A 10,333-nucleotide genomic window follows, 5' to 3' on the forward strand; every position below is an offset into this window, starting at 1 on the left:
GTTTGGCGGTGAAAAATACCTCTTTTTTCCCCTAAATATTTATCTTAAAGAGTCGAATCTTTTTTAACAAAAACCTTAATTGATGAGGAAAATCAAATTAATTTTACAGCACTGAGTACTTAAGAAATATTAGTCTAAAATCAATGATAGTAAACAGAAGAAAAATTATATTTATTGAAAAAAATAAGTCGGGTCAGATGGTTAAAGACCCTAATTTGGATACTATGAATAATACATATTATTATAATAATAAAAAATTATTGTAAAACTATTAGCAGCGCGTAGAATGCGCTGCAAATGTAAAATTTTAACAGCATACATATAGTTCGTCGTTGAAATAACTATTTAAGGCGTGCATTTATTGCAAGATGTTGTTTATATAAGCTATAATAATATTAACGGCACACATGAATGAGTGTGCTGTAAATAATAATATTGGCGGCGTGCTTTTATTTAACGACATTGATGTTGTGCCGCGAAAACCCATTTTTCTTGTAGTGTGTGTTTTTGTGTCAAATTCATGAGTATAAATTGTTAAAAAGGTGTTTGATGCGTGTTTAAGGTCTCATCCATGGGTATCAACTTTTGTGTTCCTGCATGCGTTTGGAAGAGGTTTAGGTTGTCTAGAATCGCAGAGAGTCCATGCAGGAAAAAAAAATTCTGCCCAACCCACGTGGGCAGACACGCCTCCTTGCCATCCTGTGTGGGTTGCGCAGTATGCATGAAAGATGCCCACGTGAAGGTTCATGTGAGCGTGCCTCGTCGCATGGATATGACATGTGTTTTCACCATTTATTGAGAAAGTTTTGGTCCTATAGCATGCATGTAAAAGTCAGAGTGAGGTCTTGTGTGCATGATGCCTAAAAGATCATCGAGAAAGTGGAGAATGACTTACGGTGCTCTCTAACTATACGTGATGTATGATGGTATAAGTATTTCTATTCATGAAAGGTATTTTAATTAAGAAAACATGATAATTTATGAAAAGTTAATGGACGTGTGTACATTATGTTTAAATATCACAAATGTTTCCCAAGCATGAAAGTTTTATGAGCATGAAATAAATAAGTATGAATTTAATGAACATGAAAATGTTATCTATTACTATATAATAAAGCAATATGGTACTATAATAACTACTTTTGGTATATTTATGTAAACTTCCTTATTTACCCTTATTAACTACCATTAATCCAAATCTATCCTTATTAAATACCATTAATTTATATATTATAAATTAATTTTCTAATAACTTGGTCGATTTATTTTCTATTTTAAAATAAAAATCAAGTTTTTTTCCAATCAATTTTTCATCTCACAAAATATAATATTATAAAATACAAACAATATATGCACACATATTACGTGTGCAAAGATGCTAGTTTTTATAATGTTATAAGTGTACTTGTAGTGCAGTAAGAGATTCGTTCCTCAACATGAGCTCTGGGGAGAGCCTTTCCAAACAAGCATGGACAGTACGTGTATTGGCTTTAACTAGTGTTGGATGTACCAAATGATATACCTAGGTTGTGTAAATATTTACATAATAATGGAACTCGATCAAGGAATATACTCTAATGATTACCATATATGTATTTTATTTCATCAGCTTAAAAGTTAAGAAAGTCATATTTATATGTCATAATCACGCCTACGCATGTTATAAGATTTTATTATGTATTTTTTACTAATTGAATATTCTTGTAGACTGGGGCGTAGCATAATGTGGGCTAAGGTGGGCATTAGCCCAGCAGAAATTTTCAATTTTTAGGCTTAGGTATACATGTTGAAGCCCAATTTATTTACCAATCATAAAACCATTAAGAAATGTGTGAAACCATTATCTCACAAAAAAAAAAGCATCGACGAGCCAATTTAAATATTAAAGCCCAATCCAAAAGGTTATTATGTGTAGATTATATAACTTTCAAAATCAATAAAGCAATCTGTTAAACTTTTTGTATAGAGAAGAAGTGGGTGTACTGGCACACGCGGGGTTTTGTTGATGCCACCCGCAGGGTAGTACCCTGCGGGTGACGTGTAACTCTATGATTGGTCAAAAATCTGTGGGTTCCATGTGAGGCCCACTAATTTTGACCAATCATGATCCGCCACGCTACCCCCAGGACACTAACCTGGGGGTAGCATCGAACTAACCCACACGCGGACGACAAAACCATTATCTCACAAAAAAAGCACCGATGAGCCCATTTAAATATTATCATAAACAAGTTTTATGTATTGAAAAATCGCAAAATACGGATTCGATAAGAATTTTGTATGTTTCTTTAGTTTTTTTTTTTTATTATGTGATGTTTAAATTAGTAATGATCAGAAATATTCTGCCCACTAGAGAAAATATTCCTGGCTACGCCCCTGAAGGTAGAGCCATTAAACTTACTATTCTTGGATGGTGCATGTGAGAACGAAGAATTTAATGATTCAAATGATAGTCATGAGGATGAGTAGTTGAGGAGGCTAAAGGATTGCATGACACGACTATCCATGAACCTTATGTCCTGCGTGTCCATAAAATTTATGGATTTTATTTATTTATGCATGTAGTGACCCACCGCGTAATCACCTACTAATCATACTTAGGCATGCAATTACGACTTAAAACATAATAATTAATAAACAATGGAAATAAATCGATACAACCAAACAACCAACAAAATAGAACCGGTCCTTAAAAATCAACAGTGAAACATTGTTTATACAACCCCATCGAATAAAGTACGAAAACTAATACCCTGAAATCAAAACCTGAGACAGAAACATTGCCAAAACCCGAGACTGCTGCAACTCAAAGACCTCTATCTCCTAGTCCATCCAACCTAAGCCCTGCCCGCGAAATGGGGTGTCCAAAAAAATACCAAGGACTTGAGCGTTAAAGCCCAGTACAGAAGTATGAGTATACACATGCTATGAATGCTAGTGCAAATGAACGGGTATTGGAAATCTTTCACGGTAAAACTCTTGATCAATCAAGTGGCGCCATGATATGTAGCAAAATAGGTCGTCGCATCAGGATATGGCTCAAACACCAAGAAAATAAACTGTGGATATCGGTGCCTTAATCCCGTAACCAACATGTCCAACCATCCGCTCAAAAACTCTGGGCTGAGCGACCCCTACTACGGGTTATATTAAGGTATGTAAGACCTCGGTTCTAAACATCAATTAAAGGAGTAATTAAATTAAGCAAGCATTAAAAGCCAACATACTTTTTTTTTTTTTAAAAGCAGGGCACGCGCGGCCGCGCCTCATCAGGCGCGGGCGCGCACGGCGCCCTGGCTCATGCGCGGCCGCGCCTTTTCGAGGCGCGGGCGATCATGAAGCCCTGCCCAAAAAGGGGCGCAGGCGCGCGGGCGCGCGCCTGCCTGGCTGCTCCGGTGCTAGAATCGCCAAAAACGAGAACATCAAGCTATACAATACTCCGAAACATAAACATGCATTGCAACTTGGTTCCTCCATTCAAAACAGGAGTTCTGGAGTTCAACAAACAAACCAAAGTCGAGATCATGCAACAACAATATAACGATGAAGTTCGATAACTAAACATGTTCTAACATATACTAGATTGACATGCTAGAATCGACTTCTAGACTGAGTCTCACTTCTACGTCTTTCCCTTGAAGCTAACCATGCCTCTTCTGACTTGGTCCTGCCCCACCTGTTGCCAAGTACACATACAAACAAAGACAACAGTCGGATAAACCGGTGAGAATAATATTCCCAGTAAAAAAGAGACTAACATGCAATCAAATAAACATATCAAATCATACTATGAATTCATTCCTCATATTATCAATTAATCCATTCAAGTACTGAATTAAAATGATATGCATGTCTTTAAAACTTCTGGATTATCAGACTCAGATAATCAATTGGAATTCTTCTTTCTTTCTTTGGTTTGGGATCCCGAGGTTAAAACATTCTACAATCACACCGACTTCCCTCTCGAGGTGGACGTGGCATGCTTTAATCCTCTAGACTCAAGGGCATTATAGTGAGCTACTCGACAAGGTAGTAAATCGCCTACCAAGCTACTCGACTACAATCCCTAGATCGTCTAATTCAATCTGAATAAATCAAGTCTCAAAATGAATGCATATGTAATCTCATGCACTCAATATAAATTCAATCATATAATCAAATAAGCAGTCAAAATATGTAGTATGTGATTTCTTCTAGGACACTCGAATTAATACGGATTCGAGTTAATCGTCCTATACCATTCCAAAGTCATCTTATACCTCTTCTTTGACGTTCCAAAACTTCAATCTGAAAACAACAATTCCTCAATCAAATCCAAGTCAAGTTAAATCAATCGATAAAGAAGGACATCAATACTATACCGGCTCAACTCTTCCAAACTGATCAAGACTGCAAGGCTCGCAATTCCAAAGACTTCAAATCAATCTATCAGAAGAAGTCATAGTGATCAAAATTGATATCAAAACTCATACTAAGCTCGGTATAACTCGAAACATCGAAACGATATCCAAAACTCAAACTGATGGCATAACGGCTGTAAACTGACCAAACCGAAAATGCAGACAGCAAAACAACAACTCAACAAACTCATTCCAATACTCAAACATCAAACCCAACACAATATCAACACATCTCAAAAACAAGATTTTCGAAAATGACAAGAAAAATCATAACAATTCCGATCATCGTTAGATCTTCGAACCGTCTTAGATATACGATCACTGCTAACTCATAATCATCCTCTCCGAATATAAACAAATTCTGACAACATCGATAAATTCAAACTTCTCAGAATTAAGATAAACTTACTTCCAAACGGAGCACTCGTCGCTATGATCGTAGATATCAAGTCAGAAATCAATTCTATCGGATGGATTGAGTTAGAATCGAAATCACAAAATCTTGGAAGAAATCTTTCTTGCCTTCAATGGAGAGAACACGGTTTGGAGAAGAAGATGAGATGATTAAAAGAGACTAAGTCAAAGTAGATAATATAACAAATACCATATTTGCATTTCAGTCCCTAAAAATTCCGAAAACTGCAAATTAGACCTTGATCAATAAAAAGTCCGGTCTCGAATTCTGAAATCACTGATTATCTCAAATAACATCAATTAAGATAAAAACGAGACGTTACAATTCTCCCCCTCTAAGAAAAGATTTCGTCCTCGAAATCATCGATATCAACTCATAAGAAGAATTTAAGAATTCAAGAATAGAATTAAGAACTCACATCAGATGAATTAATCAGGAAATCTCTGTCTCATGTCAGATTCTGTCTTCCAAGTCGCTTCTTCGACTCCGTGACGACTCCACTGAACTTTTACCAAAGGAATCGATTTTGTTCTGAGCTGCTTCTCCTTTCTGTCAAGGATCTGAATCGGTCTCTCAAAGTAACTCAGAGTTTCATCAAGTTCGGCTTCGTCAGGCTGAAGCACATGAGAAGGATCGGGATGGTATTTCCTCAGCATCGAGACGTGAAAGACGTCGTGAATACCAGATAAAGAAGGAGGAAGTGCTAAACGGTAGGCTAGATCGCCTATCTTCTGTAAAATCTCATACGGACCGATGAATCTCGGTGCCAACTTCCCTCTCTTCCCAAATCTAACAGTACCTCTAAACGGAGAAATCTTCAAGAATACTCGGTCACCCTGATCAAAAGATAGAGGTCTGCGTCGGATGTTTGCATACATCGCTTGTCGGTCCTGAGCAGTCTTCATTCTCGATCGAATAATCTTCACTTGCTCATCCATATCACGAATCATATCTGGTCCCAAGCCTGGGGACTCAGACATCTCATCCCAGTACAGAGGAGATCTGCACTTCTTTCCGTACAACTCTTTGAATGGTGCCATTCCTATACTCGTCTAGAAGATGTTGTTGTAAGAAAACTCAACGAGAGGCAATGAATCTTTCCAAGTAGTGCCAAAGTCAAGCACCATTGCTCGTAACATATCCTCCAGAGTCTGAATCGTCCGCTCTGATTGACCGTCGGTCTGAGGATGGTATGCTGTACTCAAGTGCAATCTAGTACCAAGGGCTTCCTGTAGACTATGCCAGAAATGGGAAGTAAACCGAGGATCTCGGTCTGAAACAATCGATCTCGGCACACCGTGCAATCTGACAATCTCTCTAACATACAACTCTGTCATCTGATCGTGTCGGTATGTCATTCGATACGGATTGAAACAAGCAGACTTCGTCAAACGGTCAATCACTACCCAAATGGCATCGCATCCTCGAACAGATCGGGGTAGTTTCGTGACGAAATCCATCGAAATATGATCCCACTTCCATTCTGGAATAGACATACTATGCAGAAGCCCACCTGGTCTCTTTCTCTCGGCTTTAACCTGCTGACAGCTCAAACAACGAGATACAAACCTCACCACATCCTTCTTTAACTTCTTCCACCAGAACTGACTCTTCAAGTCGTTATACATCTTTCGGCCTCCTGGATGAACGCTGAACCGACTGCAATGTGCCTCTCTCAGAATACGCTGTCTTAACTCATCAATATCAGGCACAACAATACGGCTATTCACAAATAAAACATCATCCCTGACCTGAAACGCAGACTGGTGTCCAGATCTCACCTTCTCTAACGAATTCTGAATACTCTCATCTGATTTCTGTGCTTCTCTGATCGACACAAACAACTCTGGCTCGGCCTGAATCGCACAAACTCTGATCGGATTTCTATCTGACTCAAAATCCAACCCAGAAGTGCAACAGTCGTCGATCAATCGAGAAACACCAATTGTCAAAAGAGATAAAGAGCAAAGCTTATGACTCAAAGCATCGGCAGCTGCATTCGACTTCCCCGGGTAATACTTAATCTCGCAGTCGAAGTCCTTCAATAAATTTAGCCATCTCCTCTGCCTCATATTCAACTCAGACTGTGAAAATAAGTACTTAAGACTCTTATGATCCAAAAAGATCTCAAAAGACTCACCGTACAAGTAGTGACGCTAGATCTTCAAGGCAAAAACGATAGCAGCTAGTTCAAGATCATGAACTGGATAGCGAGTCTCGTGCGGTTTCAACTACCTCGACGCATAACTATCACGTGCTTCCTTTGCATAAGAATACATCCGAGACCAAGATGAGAAGCATCGCAATAAACTGTGAAACCTCCGGAACCAGATGGAATAGAAAAAATCGGAGCACTGGTTAATCTCTTCTTCAACTCAACAAAACTGGCTTCACAATCATTTGTCCACAGAAAAGGAGCATTCTTCTGAGTTAGCTGGGTAATAGGCTTCGCAATAGAAGAGAAACCCTGAATAAATCTGCGATAGTACCCCGCTAAGCCCATAAAACTTCGAATCTCTGGCACAGAAGTCGGCCTGCGCCAATTCATCACTGCTTCTATCTTGCTGGGATCAACAACAATCCCATCTCCTGAAATAATGTGCCCCAGAAAGACAACTTTGTCAAGCCAAAACTCTCACTTCGAAAGCTAGGCGAATAACTGTTCGGTTCTCAAAATCTGTAAAACAGTTCTCAAATGATCTACATGCTCGGAACGGCTCTTAGAGTAGATCAAGATATCGTCAATAAAGATAATCACAAACTCATCAAGAAAACGCTTAAAGATTCGGTTCATCAATCCCATAAAGACCGTTGGGGCGTTCGTCAAACCGAAAGGCATGACAAGAAATTCAAAGTGGCCATACCTCATTCGAAACGCAGTCTTAGGGACATCTTCTTCTCTAACTCTAAGTTGATGATACTCAGACCTCAAATCTATCTTCGAATAGATACAAGAACCCTGCAACTGGTCAAAAAGGTCATCGATACATGGTAAAGGATATCTGTTCTTAACTGTCGCCTGATTCAGTTGGCGGTAGTCAATGCAGAGACGCATCGAGCCATCTTTCTTTCTAACAAACAGGACAGGAGCACCCCAAGGCGATACACTGGGTCAAATGTATCCCTTGGAATCAAGTCTTATAGCTGCTCCTTCAGTTCCTTCAATTCGATCGGAGCCATTTGGTATGGAGCTTTCGAAATTGGCTGAGTACCTGTCGTCAAATCAATGCTAAATTCCATCTCCCTAATCGGCGGCAATCCCGGAATTTCATCTGCAAACACATCAGGGAATTCTCTAACCACTGGTATATCGTTCAACTCGGGGCTAGACTTCAGAATATTGATCGCATAAACAAGGAATCCTTCGGCTCCTCTCTGTAATAATCTAGTCATAGATAAGACAGATATCAAAGGAATTTTAGAACGAGAACCCTTACCGAAGAATCTCCATTCATCTGACATCTCTGGTCTAAAACGGACTATCTTCTGAAAACAATCTACTGTAGCCCTGTACTTAGTCAAAACATCTATGCCAACTATGCAGTCAAAGTCAGACAAACCAAGTACAATATAGTCGAATTCGATCAAATTTCCTTCAAAACTCAATCCACAATTTCTAACAAAATTCTTCGAAACAATTCCTCCACCCAAAGGTGAAGTAACAACAACTACAGCAGGTAAAGGCTCAAAAGGCAAGGCATGCATCGACACAAATTTCTCAGATATGAAAGAGTGAGAAGCACCTGTATCTATCAAAATATTAGCAGGATAATCAAAGATCATACAATTACCTGCAATAACATCATCAGGTGCAGCCTGAGCCTGATCCTCATTCAGAGGGTACACTCTCGCCTGCTGTCTAGGAGGTTGGTTCAGACTTTGATTACCTCCCTGACGGTTCTGTTGCTGAGGTTGGAACGAGTGAACTGCAGTAGCCTGTCTCCCAGGCTGAGATGACTGTCGAGAGGTATTCCCACTCTGAGTCTTGTCAGAAGATTTCTGTGGACACTGTCTGGCATAATGCCCTGTCTGCTGGCAGATGTAACAGTTCCCAAAGATTCCTCTGCATTGCTCACTGGAGTGTCGTCCTCCACACTTGCTACAAAAAGCTCCAGATGATCCTGAACCCTGTCCAGAACTGAACTGCCTCGAGCCACTCGAGCTCGAAGAAGTGCTCCCCGACTTCTTGAACTGTTTCCCTTTGGGACGGAAATAGTTCTTCTTGCTACCACCACTGCTACTACCCTCATTCATCGGCGGTTGATTCTGATACTACCTCTGCTGTTGCTGTTGAGGCTGGTACTGATTCTCCCTCTTCCTCATCAGTCCCGCTTCTGCTCCCTTTGCCTAATCCATCGCATCAGAAAAGTTATCTGGCCTCCCAGTATTCACCAGAATAAAGATGTCAGGGTGCAAACCGTTAATGAACTGGTCTGCTTTTGCCTCCTCATTGTCGGCAATATGCGGAGCGAACCTCAATAAACTGTCAAACTTCGCAACATATTCCTCGATACTCATACTACCTTGCCTCAAATTTGCAAACTCGGCACCTTTATCCTTTCGATAGGAAACTGGAAAGAATCTCTTATAGAACTCTGCTCTAAAAAGTGCCCAAGTAATTGCCGTACCTTTATTCTCTTTGGCTCTTTTGGTAGTCATCCACCAACTCTTTGCCACTCCCTGAAGTTGATGCATAATCAATCTAACCCTGCGGTCGTCAGAGTAGTCAAGCGACTCAAAAAGCTGATCAACATCTTCCAACCAACTCTCGCAATCGACCGGATTTTCCTTCCCATTCAAATACGGCGGCCTAAAAGATTGGAACCTCTCCAGTAAGGCTTCCATAGGCGTGATCGTGTCATCCATCTGTACCACCAGAGTAGTCATAATCGGAGGAGTTTCTGTCGTAGGAGTAATCGGTGGAGTATTCATGTCTAGCCTTCATCGAGTACCCATCTAAATTGACAGGGGTTAGAACACGGATAATACAATACACATCTCACCATTTCAGTGTCACGAACCTCTGATCATCTTCCCAATTCGATAGATGGAACTCATATCAATGCATGAATACAGTTCATATTTCAATCAAGTCATGCTTTATTAATTTGAATCATCAAGTCACATAATTCAAATAAATTTTCAATGCATAAAGCATGCTCGCATATTCTATAATCATAGAATTAATCAATCACATGCGATAATTTAAGGTCAAGCGGACTCGATCTACCCCGCTCACTTCTAGAACAAATTCCAGGAACTTATCCCTCTGATACCACATAATTTGAGACCTCGGTTCTAAACATCAATTAAAGGAGTAATTAAATTAATCAAGAAATAAAAGCCAACATACTTTTTTTTTAAAAAAAGCAGGGCCCGCGCGTCCGCGCCTCATCAGGCGCGGGCGCGCATGGAGCCCTGGCTCATGCGCGGCCGCGCCCTTTCGAGGCGCGGCCGCGCATGACGCCCTGAGCAAAAAGGGGCGCAGGCGCGCGGGCATGCCTCCCTGGCTGCTCCG

At 40.2% G+C, this 10,333-nt stretch overlaps 1 protein-coding gene across 1 annotated transcript; it reads right to left on the reverse strand.

The window, feature by feature from the left end:
- Window positions 1-9,162: 9,162 nt before the first annotated feature.
- On the reverse strand, window positions 9,163-9,747 carry LOC140861402 (uncharacterized). The gene has a single exon (XM_073264424.1). It carries the CDS (start codon window positions 9,745-9,747, stop codon window positions 9,163-9,165), a length of 585 nt encoding a protein of 194 aa, XP_073120525.1.
- Window positions 9,748-10,333: the final 586 nt, after the last annotated feature.

This window comes from Henckelia pumila, chromosome 4, assembly GCF_033568475.1.
Source record: "Henckelia pumila isolate YLH828 chromosome 4, ASM3356847v2, whole genome shotgun sequence".
Classification (NCBI taxonomy): Eukaryota; Viridiplantae; Streptophyta; class Magnoliopsida; order Lamiales; family Gesneriaceae; genus Henckelia; species Henckelia pumila.